We start from the raw sequence: 20,534 nt of genomic DNA on the forward strand, positions 1-20,534 counted from the left end.
TGCAGTCATCTGTCACAGTACCTCAGAAAACAGTGTCTCATAATTTCTCACAAGCAACTTCAATCCTTTACTGTCATAGATCATGAAGAGCTAACAAAACATATCAAAACATCAAAAGCACAACATATATGTTCGATCCAATACCAACTAAGCTCTTAAAAGAGGTATTCCCAGTAATCTCAGAATCTCTTATTAATATTATTAACTCCTCACTATCTTTAGGACATGTCCCAAGAAACTTTAAAATGGCAGTTATCAAACCACTTATTAAGAAGCCACAACTTGATCCTGGAGAATTGGCTAATTACAGACTGATTTCAAATCTACCGTTTATGTCGAAAATACTAGAAAAGGTAGTGTCCTCACAAATATGTTCATTTCTAAAGAGAAATAGTATATATGAACAATATCAGTCAGGATTTAGGTCCCATCACAGTACAGAGACTGCAATTATCAGAGTTACTAATGACTTGCTCTTATCATCTGATCACAGCTGCATTTCTCTTCTAGTGCTTTTAGATCTTAGTGCTGCCTTCGACACCATAGATCAGGACATTCTCTTGAATAGTCTGGAGAATTATGTTGGCATTAGTGGACTTGCATTAGCATGGTTTAGGTCCTATTTAGCAGACCGCTACCACTTTGTCTGTGTAAACAAGGAATTGACAAATCAAACAAAAGTTAAGTATAGAGTGCCACAGGGATCAGTTTTAGGGCCTCTGCTTTTCTCCTTATATATGCTTCCCTTCAGAGATATTATCAGGAATCATGGAATAAGTTTCCACTGTTATGCTGACGATACTCAACTTTATATTTCTTCTAAACCTGATGAAATTTCACAATTCTCCAAATTAGCAGAGTGTATCAATGAAATCAAAGATTGGATGGCCAGAAATTTCCTTCTGCTCAATTCCGACAAAACAGAGGTACTAATTATTGGACCAATAACCTCTAAAAATAAGCCGCTAAAATATAATTTGACTCTCGATGGATGTACTGTTACATCGTCTTCTACAGTGAAGAACTTAGGTGTTATATTTCATACCAATCTGTCCTTTTGAAAATCAAATTTCCTATGTTTGTAGAACAGCATTCTTCCACCTCAGAAATATTGCTAAATTACGACACATGCTCTCTGTTGCTGATGCTGAAAAACTAATTCATGCGTTCATGACCTCAAGATTAGATTATTGTAATGCATTACTGGGAGGATGTCCAGCAAGATCAATAAACTTAAATTGGTTCAAACTGCAGCACCCAGAGTGCTGACTAGAACCAATAAATATGATCATATTAGCCCCATTTTATCATCGTTACATTGGCTTCCTGTTAAATTTCATATTAATTTTAATATTCTGTTAACTACATACAAAGCTGTGAATGGTCTATCTCCACAGTACTTAAGTGATCTTCTGTCACACTATATTCCATCACATTCATTATGATCACAAAATTCTGGCCTGTTAATAGTTCCTAGAATATCAAAATCCACAAAAGGAGGTAGATCCTTTTCCTATTTGTCTCCTAAACTATGGAATAGTCTCCCTAACACTGTTCGGGATGCAGACACACTCACTCAGATTAAGTCGAGACTAAAGACTCATATATTTAACTAGACATACACCTAATTTATCCATCAGCTCACAATTAGGCTGCTTTAGTTAGGTCTGCCAGAACCAGAAACATCCATCATGATCTATAACTCCGCATAAAATTGAATGGCATCTACAATAATATTATTCTATTTGTTTCCATGTCTCAACCCGAGGTCATCAGAACCGGTCAGATCCAGCTCCGTTTCTGCTTGGTGTCGGACTCCACTGCTACGTGTCTCTGAGTGATGATGACTAAATGCAGCCGGTGCCAACCAAACCTCACTTCAGTCTTTTACAGTGGACTTCAGAGGATGAACTGATGCCAACTCCAGCTGTAAGACATCGGATACATCATCTGCCACTGCCTGAACCTTGGATTTAGGATGGACCTCACTGAACCTCACCGAAATTACCAGCCGGTTGAACTGTGATGCACCTCACTGATCTCTGCCTGCATCACCTTTGTCTATTGATGGACTACACTCTTATAATGGAATACATAAACTATCAATTAATTGCTAGTAAAATCCTTCATCAGCCAACTAACAAAGGACAATGCATCAGTGTGAACTTCTGCAGTTAATCCAGGATGAACTTCAAAGACATTAGTCATTAATCTTACAGTTCTTACAAAATCTTTGTTTAAACACTTGACCTTAACACTTACTTAGTTTAATCATTTTAAACCATGACTTCACTGCACATAAATAACTAATATTGTCATTATATTCATGATGTTAGTCAGAGGGGAACTGGCCCCCACAGTGAGTCTGGTTTCTCTCAAGGTTATTTTTCTCCATTAATCAACATCTTATGGAGTTTTGTGTTCCTTGCCACAGTCGCCTTCAACTTGCTCACTGGGGTTATAAATACAATTATTATTGAATTACTTATATTTATACACAATTTACAATCATATTTAATCAAACTACACAAGACATTATAGATATTACAGTTTCATTTTCTGTTAATGCATGATCTTCTGTTAAGCTGCTTTGAAATGATGTGTGTTGTGAAAAGCGATATACAAATAAAAATGACTTAAAAACATCTAACTACACATTATTTCATTATGAAATGGAGAAAACAAAAAAAAACGATTACATAAAAAAATGTGTAGCCTTTTAAGAAAACCCTTATTTTTAAATAGTCTTCTGGATCAGTGAAAGTCTTCATTAGAAAAGAAGCCAGTTGTCAAATTTTTTGAACTTGTATCTGAACTTAAATGTTCACTTTATTTGTAGCACCGCTCATTTACTGAAGCGCGCTGCGCATGCAGACTATATATTTATTTATTTATTAAATGCAGCCTTTTGAGATTCAATAAGCTATCGCATGTCTTCAAGACACTTTAAATAAAATGCAGGAGTCATATTTAATTTTTGGAGCTAACGGTAATGACCATGACTAACACACAGTATCAGATTTGGATCAGATTTTGTCGGACCGATGCCCAATCTGGTTAAAAACATCCGTATCGAAGCCGATATAATCCAGGTATCAGATCGGTGCACTCCTAGCTGTGAATGAAGTTTCATGTTGACTTTAGATTCCCAGTGTAACTGAAGTTTGATTGATGGTTGTTTCAGAAAATGTTTGTGTTGCACACGTATGATGAAATACTGCCGTGTGTTTTACAGCAAATCCTGAATCACCTTCTAGACGACATCGAACACTTCGTCACTAAACTTCAGAAAGCTGCCGAGGCCTTTAGTGAACTCGACAAACGAAAGAAATCTAAGAAGAGTAAAAAGAAAGGGCCAGGAGGTGCGTTCACTCTGTGTGTGTGTGTGTGTGTGTGTGTGTTTGTGTATGTGTGAGTGTTTGTGTGTGTGTAAGTGTGTGTGTGTGTGTGTGTGTGTGTGTGTGTGTGAGTGTTTGTCTGTGTGTGTGAGTGTTTGTCTGTGTGTGCGAGTGTGTGTGCGTTTGTGTGTGTGTGTAAGTGTTTGTGTCTGTGTGTGTGTAAGTGTTTGTGTGTGTCTGTGTGTGTGTGTGTCTGTGTGTGTGCAAGTGTGTATGTGTTTGTGTGTGAGTGTCTGTGTGTGTGTGTGTCTCTGTGTGAGTGTTTGTCTGTGTGTGTGTGTGTGTGTGTTTGTCTGTGTGTGTGTGTGTTTGTCTGTGTGTGTGTGTGTTTGTCTGTGTGTGTGAGTGTTTGTCTGTGTGTCTGTGTGAGTGTTTGTGAGTGTCTCTGTGTGTGTGTGTGTGAGTGTTTGTGTGTGTGTGTGTACAACATTAACATGATAAAGTATTTAGTTTATACCACATCAGACGTTTCTGTTTAAACTCAGATGATTCAAACCTCTCAAATCTTGGATGATGTCATTTGTGTGATTGATTGTTGTGGTGTGTGTGTGTTGATTTAAACAGAGGGAGTTTTGACTCTCAGAGCAAAACCACCATCTCAAGACGAGTTTGTCGACTGTTTCCAGAAATTCAAACACTCCTTCAACCTGCTGGTGAGTGATGTACAGTGAACAATTGATAATTTTTGATAGCATATATTTTACGCAGGATTACATGTAAATCTCATTGTCCTGTATCAAATCAAATCACTTTATTACACAAGTGCAACAGTGGGTGAAAGTCTTGGGTGCAGTTCATAGCAGTCATGACAATTACAATAAACATCTGATTTACACAACACAGTTTACACATCTGTTACACAACACTATATACAATATACACCTAATAATATACAATATACACACAAATACGTGTAGAAATAATATAACTGAGAGTGCTGTTGGACTGTATAATTCATAGAATCAATATTTTACATCTGGAGAATGTATTTTAATACAGATTCTGATGTTTAGATGTGTTGTGTTGTGATGTGATTATTGTTTGTCATCTCAGGGAAAGTTGAAGAATCACATTCAGAATCCGAGCGCTGTGGATCTGGTTCACTTCCTGTTTAATCCTCTCAGACTGGTAAGACTTCTTCTGTTTGATGATACAGTTCAGCTTGTGTGTGTGAACTCTGTTAACACACACACTCACACACTACACACGCACTCACACACACTACACACTCACAAACACACACACACAAACACACACGCACACACAACACACGCACACACTACACACACACACGCACTACATACTCTCTCACACACACACACACACACACACACACAAACACACTCACACACTACATACTCACACTCACACACTACACACACTCACACACTCTGCACGCACACACCACACACTCACGCGCGCACACACTCCACACACACACTCACACACTACACATACTCCACACACTCACACACTCACGCACGCACGCACACATACACGCACACATACACACGCACGCACACACTCTCACACACACACACACACATACACACACACGCACACACTCACACACACACTCACACATACACTCACACATGCACACATACACACACATAACTGAATGGCTGTCAAACTGATATTTCAGCAGTTATTGATTAGGGCTGGACAATATGGCTGCAAATTTTACAATATATGAAAGGATAAATATATATGATGTTGGATATTCATCTTGATAATTACATATTTGTTCTGAAATTGCATTTAACCTTTTTAATTTTTAATCAGAGGAACCATTTATTCAACCAAACAGTCATTTTATACCAAGTATACTCAAGATGTTTAATGCATGAAATACAAATCTAAAAACAATGAAGGCATGTTTTCCACATAATAAAATAAAAAATGTATTTACTAAAAACATGTTACAAAAGTCTGAAATTGTGTGAATCTGCAGCACTTTGTTCCCACAATACGACTGCTTAAAAGAGCGTATCATGATCCCGCATGAACAAGAATTCATTGCGTTTCTTTGTTTAATAATCATGTGACAATACTGAGATTGTGATGTTATTTAATTGTGCAGCCCTAATGACGCACTCTTTATGAAACGTATGTGCAAAGAAAAAGCACTTCAATCATCACTATATTTAAATATTGCTTCATTTTATATCGCCAACAAAATCATCATGAAAACATCGTGAATATTCTATATACCGCCCAGCTGTGTCACTGATAGAGACGGGTCAGGATGGTGGATTAGTCAGTTTGTGAGGTTGACAAATGATTTTAGGTTTTTTAGCTTTTAATATTTTTTGCAAGTGGATCTTTAAAGGGAGTGAATTTTGAGACAACATTTCATAGAGGTGTTTAACACGCTGACAGAATGACTTTACTGATGCTTAAATATACAAGAAAAATAAAATGTAGATAATCAAGGCCTACACAAGATAAACTTGATTTCAGGAACAGATTTTTACCACACTTAGGCCGTGTTGCTCATTTGAATTGTTCCGGAATGTGCTGAAATTGTTACAATGTTGCATTTTCTTCATGGTTCGGTCTGATTTCACAAGGCAGCATTTCAAAACAGACCAAAACTGTGTTAATAAAAGTCACATGTGAGCAAACTGTCTCCTTATTGGTCAGAATGTTTGTGCGCTATTCCAGGATTTAGCTCATACATCAAATAGAGGTTAATATGATATAACTGTAAACATGTATCAGAGGGTACAAATATTCAAGTAATGTTTATGTCACGGTTATGCAAAAGATCATCACATGTACAGAATGTGCGTTCCAGTCTGAGGTTTTTGTACATCCTTAAATGACTCGGTCAGAGGGGATTGTTAAAAGTTGTGCTGTTTGTGTGTGTGTGTGTGTGTGTGTGTGTCAGGTGATCCAGACGTCTGGTGGAGTTGATCTGGCTAAAAGTGTGATCGTTCCTCTACTCACCAGAGAAGCCATCGACTTCCTGCATGCTGCAGGTTCAGCAGACGAGAGACACCTGTGGGTCACACTGGGAGACGGATGGACCAAGTGCAGGTCATCACACACACACACACACACATCACTCACACATCACATCACACACACATACACACACACACACACACACACACACACACTCTCACATCACATCACTCACACACACACACACACACACTCACCACACTCACACATCACATCACACACACACATACTCACAAATACACACACACACTCTCATCACACTCACCACACTCACACTCGCATCACACACACACATACTCACAAATACACACACTCACACTCACATCACACACACACATACTCACAAATACACCCACACACACTCTCATCACACTCACACACACTCACCACACTCACACATCACATCACACACCCATACACACACACACACACTCACACATCACATCACACACACACATCACATCACACACTCTCAACACACTCACGCACACACACATCACATCACACACTCTCAACACACTCACGCACACTCACTCACATCACACACACACACTCACCACACTCACACTCACATCACAAATACACACACTCACACACTCACCACACTCGCATCACACACACACACACACACACACACTCACCACACACTCACACACACATCACATCACACACACACATACTTACAAATATACACACACACACTCAACACACTCACACACATCACATCACACACACATCACACACACTCTCTCTCACACACACACACACGCACTCGCACACACACACTCACCACACTCACATCACACACACACATACTCACAAACACACACTCACCACACACTCACACACGCGTCACATCACACACACACTCTCACTCACACACACACGTGCACTCACGCACACAGACACACTCACCACACACACACACAGATGTCAAGCTGAACTCAGTGTGTTGTTCATCATTAAACATGAAGCGTTTAGAGCTACATGTAACATAAAACAAAATACACACAAACATTATACAACTGACATCAAACGTGTCTGTCTCTCAGGTTGGAATGGCCGAAGGATCACACGTTTCCTCCTCACGTGCTGCGTTTTCGGGATGGCTGGGAGCCTCCGGTGCTGGTGTCTCATGAACAGGAAGTGACGCAGCTAGCAGAGAGATTGATCCAGGCCGAGTTTCAGAGATCAGGAAACAGACCGCCACATGATGTGAGACATCTCACTGAATCAGCCCGTTTGATCATGTCATATCGAACCGATGCACATTAACACATGGATAACCACCAAAAATCAGTTTATGCAAAATCTGAAAACACACGAAAACCGCTTTTACTTGAGACTTGAAACCATTGGGTAATTCTCTGCATTTGCCATCAAAGCTTAACGTGCAGCATTTGCGCTCATTGATAAGAATGCAGCGAATTCAGGGTAATCTATGTGTGTCAATCAGTTTATGCTTATACTGTTACATGCTTATAATAAATAGGGCTGGGTATTGATACAAATTTCCAGATTTGATTCCAATTTTGATTTATCAATTGATATAGGTAAGTTTCAGTTATAATGTCCATTGTGCTTAAATATGAAAGAAATTCTCTCCCAGATAATGCTGTTAATTATACAGGGGACCTCCTAACTAGATATATTATGAAAATATAAATTGTATTAATTATATTTTATTACTTTTTCACCATTTTGGCTTTTTAAAAATGAATAAATCAATGTACTCGATCAATAAATGAGATATTATATTTCATATATTATTTTTGTTCACATAATTTGTACTATTTACAAGTATTTACATTGATTTGTTGAACACGTGCTAAAATTGGTACTGTCTCTTTAAGAAAACCATCAGTTCTGTAAATGAGAGCATATTAACGAGAGACTTTATCTCATCCATCTTTGGACACACATTACACGGAAAACAACTTTTACTCAATTTCACAATTACTGCTGAATACTCCATCACTATACTCCACAATCACTGCTGAATACTCCATCACTATACTCCACAATCACTGCTGAATACTCCATCGCTATACTCCACAATCACTGCTGAATACTCCATCGCTATACTCCACAATCACTGCTGAATACTCCATCGCTATACTCCACAATCACTGCTGAATACTCCATCACTATACTCCACAATCACTGCTGAATACTCCATCACTATACTCCACAATCACTGCTGAATACTCCATCACTATACTCCACAATCACTGCTGAATACTCCATCACTATACTCCACAATCACTGCTGAATACTCCATCACTATACTCCACAATCGCTGCTGAATACTCCATCGCTATACTCCACAATCACTGCTGAATACTCCATCACTATACTCCACAATCACTGCTGAATACTCCATCACTATACTCCACAATCACTGCTGAATACTCCACAATCACTGCTGAATACTCCATCACTATACTACACAATCACTGCTGAATACTCCATCACTATACTCCACAATCACTGCTGAATACTCCATCGCTATACTCCACAATCACTGCTGAATACTCCATCACTATACTACACAATCACTGCTGAATACTCCATCACTATACTCCACAATCACTGCTGAATACTCCATCACTATACTCCACAATCACTGCTGAATACTCCATCGCTATACTACACAATCACTGCTGAATACTCCATCACTATACTCCACAATCACTGCTGAATACTCCATCACTATACTCCACAATCACTGCTGAATACTCCATCGCTATACTCCACAATCACTGCTGAATACTCCATCACTATACTCCACAATCACTGCTGAATACTCCATCACTATACTCCACAATCACTGCTGAATACTCCATCACTATACTCCACAATCACTGCTGAATACTCCATCACTATACTCCACAATCACTGCTGAATACTCCATCACTATACTCCACAATCGCTGCTGAATACTCCATCGCTATACTCCACAATCACTGCTGAATACTCCATCACTATACTCCACAATCACTGCTGAATACTCCATCACTATACTCCACAATCACTGCTGAATACTCCACAATCACTGCTGAATACTCCATCACTATACTACACAATCACTGCTGAATACTCCATCACTATACTCCACAATCACTGCTGAATACTCCATCGCTATACTCCACAATCACTGCTGAATACTCCATCACTATACTACACAATCACTGCTGAATACTCCATCACTATACTCCACAATCACTGCTGAATACTCCATCACTATACTCCGCAATCACTGCTGAATACTCCATCACTATACTCCACAATCACTGCTGAATACTCCTTCACTATACTACACAATCACTGCTGAATACTCCATCACTATACTCCACAATCACTGCTGAATACTCCATCACTATACTCCACAATCACTGCTGAATACTCCTTCACTATACTCCACAATCACTGCTGAATACTCCATCGCTATACTCCACAATCACTGCTGAATACTCCATCACTATACTACACAATTACTGCTGAGTGAATTATGACATTTAACAGCCAGTTGCCAAATACAAAAACTTTTAGTTGCAAAGCGTGACATTTGGTTTCAAATGCGAGTGATTTCTTCTCATTGTAGTAGATAGAGTAAAAGATTGATCTTGGGATTTAAGAATCGTTATCAAGATCATTCAAATGAAGATCGCAATGCATCGGAAAATTTATATTTTTACCCAGTCCTACCGATAAAGGAAAACTGTTTTTGGTGTTTACATGAGCACACGTGTTGTCGGCCTGTTAAGCATAATCGGTGTAAGAATGTTCATGTAAATCACACTCGATGTGTGTGATGTATTTTTTTTTTTTATTAAAATGTTTGCTTATTTATCGCGGCTGTTTGTTTCAGATTTGTTCAGTATGTATCTGTTCTCTATTATAAATGTGTTTGTGATTTATGTTCCCTGACAGCAGTCGCAGGTGGTTGATGATTTCTCCTGCGCAGACGGGTACGGCTTCACACACACATCACACAAGCATTTGCACCTGCTGGAGCACGACACAGCCGTGGCGGCTTTTAAACACGCCGTCAGCCGTAATGTAGATAGGTAACGCTGACCGCTGCCGACCGCACCGCTGCCCCGGAGAACCGTCTCATACATCACTTCCTGTCCTGATCTGATGAACTAAACTCTCAAATTTAGCAGCTTTAACTCAAGTATTTCTTTCTTCACACAACTGACTGTCATTTTGGTGGAACATCTTTCCTCTTGTGAATCTACTCTATTGGAAAACTGCTTCAGGTGTGTGTGTGTTCATCTGGAATAACTCTCTGTTCCTCGTGTCTGTGATGCTGTGAGACGCTCCTCCACGGCTGCAGCGGTCAAAAACATCCTTCTGTAGATCATTAGATTCATTCGTGCTCATTTATATTTGTGCTTGTATTTACTTTCACACCAGTAGATCTTAGATGTCATGTATTGTACTGTAGAAAACACAGAAAAAATGTTAGTTTAATTAAATGTTTAGTATTTGAATTGTGAATGTTACAGTATGTTTTCAATGTCAAAACTGTTTAAATGTGCGTGTTGTCAATCAATTGTTTCTCTGCAGAAATTTGGACGCTCATGGCAGAACGCAGCCCAGAAACTTTGCCAAATCCAAATATGATTTTGTGTCCAGAAACGCAACGGAGCTGTCAGTGTTGAAAGACGAGGTGGTGGAGGTAGAAGTCATGTGATCAAATAACTCTGTATGTGACTGTGTGTGTTGATCATGTGTTCAGAGATGTGTCGATCTGATTGGCTGTCAGGTGTTGGACGACAGGAAACAGTGGTGGAAGGTGCGGAATGGTGCAGGCGTTGCAGGATACGTGCCAAACAACATCCTGGAGATCAGCCGAGTGGTGGACGTGACGGGCCGCGGGGAGCCCATATACAGCCACACCATACAGGTGACCTATAACACACAATCATCATCACATTCAGCTGTATTTGATTTTCTCTTTTTCATCTCTTTGTTTTGTCACGTCATGAAATAGTTTTTTGTTCATCTGTTCATCTTAAAGCTAATGATGCCAAAAAAGGAGTTTGAGTTGTTTAAGGTAAACGTGTGTGTGTGTGTGTGTGTCAGCCCTCTACATTGAGAATAAATCACTCGCATATGTGAACAAATTTCGCACTATGCAACTAAAATATGAATCTTATTAGCCACGGGCGAGTAAATATTCAGACTTTATTTGCCAGAGCTTGAGTTGTTTAGTGGCGAAGAAGAACTTGAGCGCCATGATGCTTTTACTGAACAAGTTGGCGGCGATTAAGAAGCTGGATTCAGTCTCGTCTTTTACAGTCAGTGGGTCCAGGTCTCTCGTGATCACACTGTCACCATCGCTTTAGTTCAGTGAAATGTCACTTACATTGCTTTTAATGACGTCAACTCTGACTTTGGTTCAACTTTTCCACGGACTGTTTTCACAACATTCTGTGTTTTAAAACATGACTACAGACCAGTATCGCACCTGTTGGACATTTGTTAGAGGGTAAAAATGCTGCAAAACTCGAGATCTTGTAGATTTGAATTTGAGAATGTGTACACTTAATATTTGTACAAGCAAGTCATACACATTATACAAGTAAAAGTTTCCTATTGTTTCGTTCCGTGTATTTTGTATCCAAAGACGAGACCCAGGCACCCCATTTTCATTTCATGTCCCTTTTAAAATCCTTTGGTATTTACAGTCAGTGATCTAAAAGATAAAAAGAAACATTATTTCTAATCATACATTGCAAGGGATTTGCACTTAAAGTGCACCTGTGCACTTAAATTGATTATTTTTAGAATATAATTATTAAGTAATTGTTATGTGTAATTTTATTTTAATTATTACGTTCCCACTTTTATTTATTTTGTTAATTTTGCATGAAATTTTAAACTGTGACAGCAGCCTGTGACATCATATAAATTGATAGAATGTGAAATACACAAGATGAAATGTGATTAAAATGATCAAAAGCGAAATATGAAAATTTTTCCTAAATCTTGCATACTATATTGCGTGAAATCATATTTATGAATACTATATATGTGATGATGCCCCCTTCTCCGTTTGCTTGATATCTTTTTTAGTTTTCAGTTGCATGACACTTGCATGTCATCAAAAGTCTGGCAAGTAAAAACTCAAATTTAGCCATCGACGATTATTTCTCCCACAAGTCTGTAGAGAATTGATGTGTGTGTGTGTGTGTGTGTGTGTACACAAATTCGTCCCCAGAAGTGAGCTAAATCTGACCAAACCTCACTTGGAGGACTTTTGGGGATGTAAAATGAAATAAACAGGTTTTTTTTATTTTTTTATGCAAAATGTTTTTGGTTAGGGTTAGTCTATAGTATTTATAGTTACCTTTTATAAAACATTAGTCATCTACAGTATGCCCTCATTTAGATAGCTCAGTAAATGTGTGTGTGTGTGTGTGTGTGTGTGTGTGTGTGTTGAATTTCAGTCATTATTATTTTCATTTGACTGTTTGTTTCTCTCTCAAGCAATTACTGGGCGAGTTAAACGAGGTAACTTCATTATTTTGACACAGTCAATGACACAGTGCACAATATGTCTGTCTCAGTATGTTATTTGTTTGTATCTTCAGGGCTCCAGACTGCCACTAAAATAGTCACAAATGCAACCTAAAATAAATGATTGCGTCAATAATTTAAAATCAGTTGGGAACACTTTGTGTGCGTTTATATGCTGTTTCATCAGATATCATCTTGTGAATTATTAAATACATCTTTAGCAGGTCTGGGTATCTCAGCGAGTATTGACGCTGACTATCACACCTGGAGTCGCTAGTTTGAATCCAGGGCGTGCTGAGTGACTCCAGCCAGATCTCCTAAGCAACCAAATTGGCGTGGTTGCTAGGGAGGGTAGAGTCACATGGGGTAACCTCCTCGTGGTCACTATAATGTGGTTCTTGCTCTCGGTGGAGCGTGTGGTGAGTTGTGCGTGGATGCCGCGGAGAATAGCGTGAAGCCTTCACGCGCTACGTCTCCATGGTAACGCGCTCAACAAGTCACGTGATAAGATGCGCGGATTGACGGTCTCAGACGTACATGTATATGTATATTAAACCCCTGATTAATGGGTTAATTGCTATAAAATTCTAGCAATTCTGTGATTTGGCAACTAAAAATAGCCATTTGGCTCCTAAATACTGAAAAAAAAAAGTTAAGTCCAACGTCATTTTTTTTTAGTCTGGAGTCCTAATTTGAAAGAGGAAATATGTTTTTCATACAATGATTTTGGTCTCAACCTCAGAAAGTGACTATGTGTTTAATCTGTGTAGTTATATTTTGATATTTAAATGTGATGGACTTCAGGTCCAAGTATTTTATGCTGTTTTTAATGCTGTGTTTTCTGCAAGAGGAATATTCCTAAATACAATTTAAGTGTTGTGTTGTCAATTATCACAGAAATGTTTTTTGACGTCTCTCATTATTGTGTGTCAATGTGAAAAAACATTAAAATGTTTAAAATGTGCAACTATCACACTGTTTGTAAAGTATAACCATAACAATTAAACATTACATGTGTCAGCAATGTTCATTTTTACAGTTTTTATTTTAGTCATAATTCGTACATTTTGTTCATCATATTTGACCAAAATAGCATTTAATTTAAGTTGACAAAAATAACTTATTTTAGTTGCAAAATGACAAGAACATGTATGAAACTGTAACAGAGTGGTGTGCTCATGAGGGTTGCAGTTAATGAGTAAAATCGATATCTCTCTCTCTGACAGAAACAGCATTCAGACTATGTGCCCAAACCAGCAGTGACCCCTGCCCCTCTCACCCCGACACCTCCCCCTCCTCCTGCCCCGGGGCAGATCCCCAACCCCCCTCTGCCCCCCTCGTCTGCCCCGCCGCCTCAGAGCAGTTCACCAGCGAACAACAGCGAACAAACAGCAAACAACAGCAGCAAGAATGACAGCGTGACCATGAGAGACCATCAGAGAGAACGACCCGCGCCTGCCAACCGTATGTACACGGCATACACATACGCTAAAGTAAAGCCAATTATAATTACTACAGACTGTACATCACACACATCTCAGGATTATTCATCATGTTTGTGTGTGTGTTTCTGTGTGCCATTCTCAGGTCGTAAGTCTAATATGGAGGAAGTTCAAGATGAGTTGTTGCACAGACTGACGTTGGGTCGCAGCGCACAGAAGAAGTTTCAGCCTCCTGCTCGCAGCACCAGTCTGCCGTCTGTGAACATCACGTATGACTCCACACCTGATGAGGTGAAGACCTGGTTACAGCTCAAAGGATTCAGTGCTGTGTGAGTCACATGGTTTTACTTTCACCAAAGGAATACTTCACTGTCATAATTTTCTCTCCTTCATGTCGTTCCAAACCCGTATGACTATCTTCTGTGCAGCATAAAAGGAGATGTTTATCAGAATGTTCACAATGCTCTTTTCCTTAATGGGGATTGGAGCTGTTGAGCTCCAAAAATGACAAAAAAGCACCATAAAAGTTTTATAAACATACTGTATATAAAAATATCTTTAAAGGGGGGCCTGGGTAGCTCAGCAAGTAAAGACGCTGACTATCACTCCAGTCAGGTCTCCTAAGCAACCAAATTGGCCAACGCGCTCAACAAGCCACGTGATAAGATGCACAGATTGACGGTCTCAGATGCGGAGGCAGGTGAGATTCGTCCTCCGCCACCCGGATTGAGTCACTACGCCACCACGAGGACTTAGAGCGCATTGGGAATTGGGCATTCCAAATTGGGGAGAAAAAAAAATATCTTGAAAGTAACATAAAATACCATACAAGTATAAAAAGTATCTTAAGTATAAAATATCAAAAGTATCATAAACGTATGTAAAAAGCATAATACAATATCATAAAAGTATATTAAGTCTCATTATAGTATAAATTATGCTAAACATATAACAAAAGTAAAAAAGTATCATATAAGTATTATAAATGTAAAAGTATCAAAAAAGTATCATAAAGGTAACTTAAAAGTATAAGTATAAAAAATGTATTAAAGTATCTTTCAGTAACTATCATGAAAGTATTTTAAATGTAAAAATGTATCATAAAAGTATTGCAAGTTTCATAAATGTAAAAAAATATCATAAAAGTAAAACTATCATAAAAGTAACATGAAAGTATCATAAAAGTATTATAAATATAAAACGTATCATAAAAGTATCATAAGTGTAAAAAAGTATCATACATATCATAAAAGTATCATAAAGGTATCATAAATATCATAAAAGTAAAAGTATCATAAAAGTATTATAAATATAAAACGTATCATAAAAATATCATAAAAGTAAAAGTATCATAAATGTAAAAAATTATCAAAATATAAACTTATAAGTATCATAAAAGTATTATAAGTATCATTAAAGTAAAACTATCATAAAAGTATTATAAATAAAAAACATATCATACAAATATCATAAGTATCATAAATGTAAAAAAGTATCATAACATATCATAAATTTAAAAAAGTATCAGTATCATAAAAGTATTATAAATATAAAACGTATCATAATGTCATAAGTATCATGAAAGTATCATAAGTATTATAAATGTAAAAAAAGTATCAATATCATAAAGGTATCATAAATATCATAAGTAAAAGTATCAAAAATATAAACTTATAAGTATCATAAAAGTATCAATTAAAAAAGTATCAGTATTATAAAGGTATCATAAATATCATAAAAGTATCAAGTATCATAAAAGTAAAACTATCATAAACGTAGCATGAAAGTATCAAAAGTATTATAAATATAAAACGTGTCATAAAAATGTCATAAGTATCATAAACGTATTATAAATGTAAAACGTAACATAAATATAATAAAAGTATCATGAAAGTGTCAAAAGTATTTTAAATGTAAAAAGTATCAAAAATATAAAAAGTACTATAAGTATCATAAAGTTAAAAGTATTATAAATATAAAACGTATCATACAAATGTCATAAACCTATCATAAGTATCATAAAAGTAAAAGTATTATAAATGTAAAACGTAACATATAAATGAAATAAAAGTATCATGAAAGTATCATAAGTATCATAAATGTAAAAGTATCATAAAAGAGGTGCATACACATGAAGACACATTGTGTCAGGTTTGATGTGATGGGGTGTGTGTGTGTTTGTGTATCTCTGCAGGACCATCAACAGTCTGGGCGTGCTGACGGGCGCTCAACTCTTCTCTCTGAATAAAGACGAACTGAAGACGGTGTGTCCTGATGACGGCGCTCGAGTCTACAGTCAGGTCACCGTTCAGAAAGCTGCTCTCGAGGTCAGTCAGTATCTGAGGTGTTCTCTTTCATTTCACTCTCCATTCCTCTGAACTTTAAACTCTCTCTGAATCTCTGAGGTCACGTGACACCAATCAAACAGGCTCATTAGATAAAAGCGTTTGTTAGTGTGAGTTGCGAGTGTGTGGTTGTGTGTTGTGTGGTGTGTTTGCTGCCTGCAGGTGTTCTTCTGACCTCCACATGATCTTCACATTACACCAGCGTTCCTCTAAAGGTACTTCAGATCATGACTCTGCTGCACGGGTTCTTTGATTGATTAATAAATAACAGCACATGGAAATAAAGGGCTGATCTGATGCTGCTGGGAATAATGAATAGTTGCTCATAAATGTCTGATTTCCAGCAGAGCAGATCTTATATTGTTGTTTGCATGATTGTTAATGATTTCTCTTTTTCTATATTTAATCCAACCAGCAGAGATTAGTTTGAAATAAGAATTAGCACATATTTGAATAGATATGGTAGATTTATGTTTCGTGGCGTTTGTCTTTTGTTATTTTCAGTCATAGTTTAAGAATAGATGCTATCCCAGAATGCACCTCGCAATCCCCAAACTGTCCCATCACAGAATCATGTTCGTTATAGATCATCATTGAGCTGTAGAGTTCTGACGCTTCTCTAAAGTCACTCATTTCTGCTGTCTTCCTCTCTCTTCATCATGCTGCAGTTGTTCTGAGGTATTGAAGTTTTGACTCTGTGCTGCTTTTTTTAAGGAATGTTCTGGGTTCCATTGAAGTTAGGCTTTTATGTTTTTAGCGAATAAAAGAAAATATCACACATCACTATAGTAACACAATCTGCCTTATCCTATATGAAATTAATGGGAGTGTATGGCAGAGACCGGTGCCGTTCAAATGAATGGTGCTAAAGATCGATGTTGATTGAACGAGAGGCTCTAAACGCATCATTTTTTGGCTTCTGCCTGGACGCCACGCTTCTCTACATTCTCAAGTCTACAGGGGCCTCGTGAGCGGTATTTGCAATGAATCTGCATCTGATTTCCTATTGGACATTCAATCAATGTAATTTTGTCCCGCCTGGACTTTGCAACAAATGGTCAATAATTGAAATGTGTCACGTATTCCCTGTGTTTGTGCTTAGACTTTTATTTTGAAATTCTTGTATAGTTCCCCGTTCCTGTTAATTTTGTAGTCCTTTGTAGTTTCTTTTCATGATTGGTTTCCCTCTGATTGTTTTCCCCAGGTGTTCCTCGTTTCCTTGTTTGCCCATTTGCATTTAAGCTCTTGTTTCCACTGATTTCTCGTCACGTTCTGTGCCTGGTTTCCCATGTTTCGTTTTATTCTGAGTACTTTGTTTATCTTTGGTTTCCATTAAAAGCTGCATTTAGATCCTCATTCCTCACCTGCCTCCTCACAAAATCATGTACATGATTGACAGCGTATGAAATGTAAAAACTAGGGCTGTGCACGGATAGTCGACATTCAGTTAACCGTTTGAAGCGCCACTTATTCAATTACCAAAATCACTATTCGGTTATTCTAAACGTGCAATAGAGGTCTTCAACCTGACATAAACTCGACATGTCAGGTTTTCCGGCCAGGTTTGGGTCAGTTTGTCAAGAATAGGGCGAGTTAGGGACTGTTCAGACATGCTTTTGTGTGCGTCTTCGCTGTTTTTCGATGTACTGTTAACACACGCTGGACGGACGTCACTGAATCTCGCCGCATTTTTAGACACCAAGTTATTAAAAAGAACTGTAATTTTTAAAAACGCATGTCCAAACACCCGTTTCATTTGCTGTGCTGCATTCTGAACAAGTTCAGGTTGCAAAGAGGACTGAATGTGACTGTTACACCATTAAACATGATTCCAGGTTGTTGTAAAATGGTAAGACGGTGTTTTTTTTCCCCTTTTTACAACAGGGCTTCTCAACTTTGGAAAGCTCAGGGGCCCTGCAGCCTCGAGGACTGCACTTTTAATACTTAGAGTAATTTTTATGTATAATATACAGTATATATATATACTGTATACAGTGCATTCATAAAGTATTCAGAGTGTAGATTGATGTGATTTTTATTTATTTTTTTAAAGGATTTTAGCATAAGGCTGCAACATAACAAAATGTGAAAAAAATGAAGGGTCTGAATACTTTATGAATGCACAGTATATATACAGCAGTTAGTTCCAGTCCTCGAATCTGATTGGACGAGAGATGTTCCATGAGTACTGATGGTCTCACACCATCATCACTCCGACGCTTCACTGTGTGTATCACTCCGCTTGTGTTCGTGCCATTCTAAACTAGTGTAAGAGCAGTGCAGATGTGTTAGGAGCTATCTGTCTTTTTACATTACATATTTTAGCCAGCAGGTGGCGGCAAAAAAACTTTTCTGTGTGTAATATAAGCCAGTTAGGTGATGTGAAGTGAGTCAGCGTCAGTCACTGTTTTCATTCATCAGCACTACGTGATCGCTCGGATTACTACTACACTACTAAAGCTGGGAAATACATTTAAACGGCTTTAAACTAACAACTTCAGCATTAAGGCTCATCACAGCTGAGAGACGCAACAGACTGATTAATTACACAAACTCAAGGCGCTTATCTCTTACTGAAGTTTCCACATTGGAGAGGACATGCTGTTTAAAATGGTGAAGGAGATTGCGGTTTCTATAGTGAAAGACTCTTGCGCGCCAGCTACCGTGATATAGGGAGAAATACACCCGCTTGGACGGCCATTTTTCAACTGAGAAAATAGGATGAATTTGACCAAAATGACATTACCTTCAGAAAGCTGACTGACACACTACAGCATCTCTGCATGGGAGTGATGGCACACGCCCCATCTCTCTCTCTCTCTCTCTCTCTCTCTCTCTCTCTCACACACACACACACACACACACACACACACACATCCTTGTTTCTCAGATAACTTGTTAGAAACAGCCCAAGCCGTAATACTAGTTCTAAAGTGAAATTTTTTTGAATCACTAATGAAGGCTTGGACGCATCATTTGGTTTGAACCAGCAATGGCAGATTCTGATTCGTCGCATAAGAAAGTAGTTCCATGCACAAATGCATTTATGACCGTACTCAGTTTTTCCTAATTTTTAAAATTTACTTGTTCATTGAACTGTTGTATATAAGCAATATCACACTCTCAATCGTGCTATATGTCCCTAAATCAGCACTGTTGTGATTCGGCTGCAGAGCCATATCGCACTCTTGCTCATGTGATATTGCTTGTGTGTGTATATACACTATATTGCCAAAAGTATTCGCTCACCTGCCTTTAGACGCATATGAACTTAAGTGACATCCCATTCTTAATCCATAGGGTTTAATATGACGTCGGCCCACCCTTTGCAGCTATAACAGCTTCAACTATTCTGGGAAGGCTTTCCACAAGGTTTAGGAGTGTGTTTATGGGAATTTTTGACCATTCTTCCAGAAGCGCATTTGTGAGGTCAGACACTGATGTTGGACGAGAAGGCCTGGCTCACAGTCTTTGCTCTAATTCATCCCAAAGGTGCTCTATCGGGTTGAGGTCAGGACTCTGTGCAGGCCAGTCAAATTCTTCCACACCAAACTCGCTCATCCATGTCTTTATGGACCTTGCTTTGTGCACTGGTGCGCAGTCATGTTGGAACAGGAAGGGGCCATCCCCAAACTGTTCCCACAAAGTTGGGAGCATGGAATTGTCCAAAATCTCTTGGTATGCTGAAGCATTCAGAGTTCCTTTCACTGGAACTAAGGGGCCAAGCCCAGCTCCTGAAAAACAACCCCACACCATAATCCCCCTCCACCAAACTTCACAGTTGGCACAATGCAGTCAGACAAGTACCGTTCTCCTGGCAACCGCCAAACCCAGACTCATCCATCAGA

At 38.3% G+C, this 20,534-nt stretch overlaps 1 protein-coding gene across 4 annotated transcripts in view; it reads left to right on the forward strand.

Annotated features, from left to right (window-relative positions):
* The window catches only part of LOC127436428 (epidermal growth factor receptor kinase substrate 8-like), a 66,797-nt gene that overhangs the window by 43,337 nt on the left and 2,926 nt on the right, over window positions 1-20,534 (forward strand). Inside the window, exons 11-23 of one of the 4 annotated variants that reach the window (XM_051690554.1) lie at window positions 3,236-3,362; window positions 3,963-4,051; window positions 4,452-4,526; window positions 6,292-6,440; window positions 7,421-7,583; window positions 10,302-10,438; window positions 10,944-11,055; window positions 11,143-11,283; window positions 11,398-11,433; window positions 12,870-12,893; window positions 14,126-14,363; window positions 14,487-14,670; window positions 16,536-16,668. In XM_051690554.1, the coding sequence (XP_051546514.1) occupies window positions 3,236-3,362; window positions 3,963-4,051; window positions 4,452-4,526; window positions 6,292-6,440; window positions 7,421-7,583; window positions 10,302-10,438; window positions 10,944-11,055; window positions 11,143-11,283; window positions 11,398-11,433; window positions 12,870-12,893; window positions 14,126-14,363; window positions 14,487-14,670; window positions 16,536-16,668 (1,608 nt within the window). The remainder of the gene's footprint in view (window positions 1-3,235; window positions 3,363-3,962; window positions 4,052-4,451; window positions 4,527-6,291; window positions 6,441-7,420; window positions 7,584-10,301; window positions 10,439-10,943; window positions 11,056-11,142; window positions 11,284-11,397; window positions 11,434-12,869; window positions 12,894-14,125; window positions 14,364-14,486; window positions 14,671-16,535; window positions 16,669-20,534) is intronic. The other 3 variants (XM_051690555.1, XM_051690556.1, XM_051690557.1) reach the window with 3 other exon arrangements.

Source organism: Myxocyprinus asiaticus, chromosome 47 (assembly GCF_019703515.2).
Source record: "Myxocyprinus asiaticus isolate MX2 ecotype Aquarium Trade chromosome 47, UBuf_Myxa_2, whole genome shotgun sequence".
NCBI lineage: Eukaryota > Metazoa > Chordata > Actinopteri > Cypriniformes > Catostomidae > Myxocyprinus > Myxocyprinus asiaticus.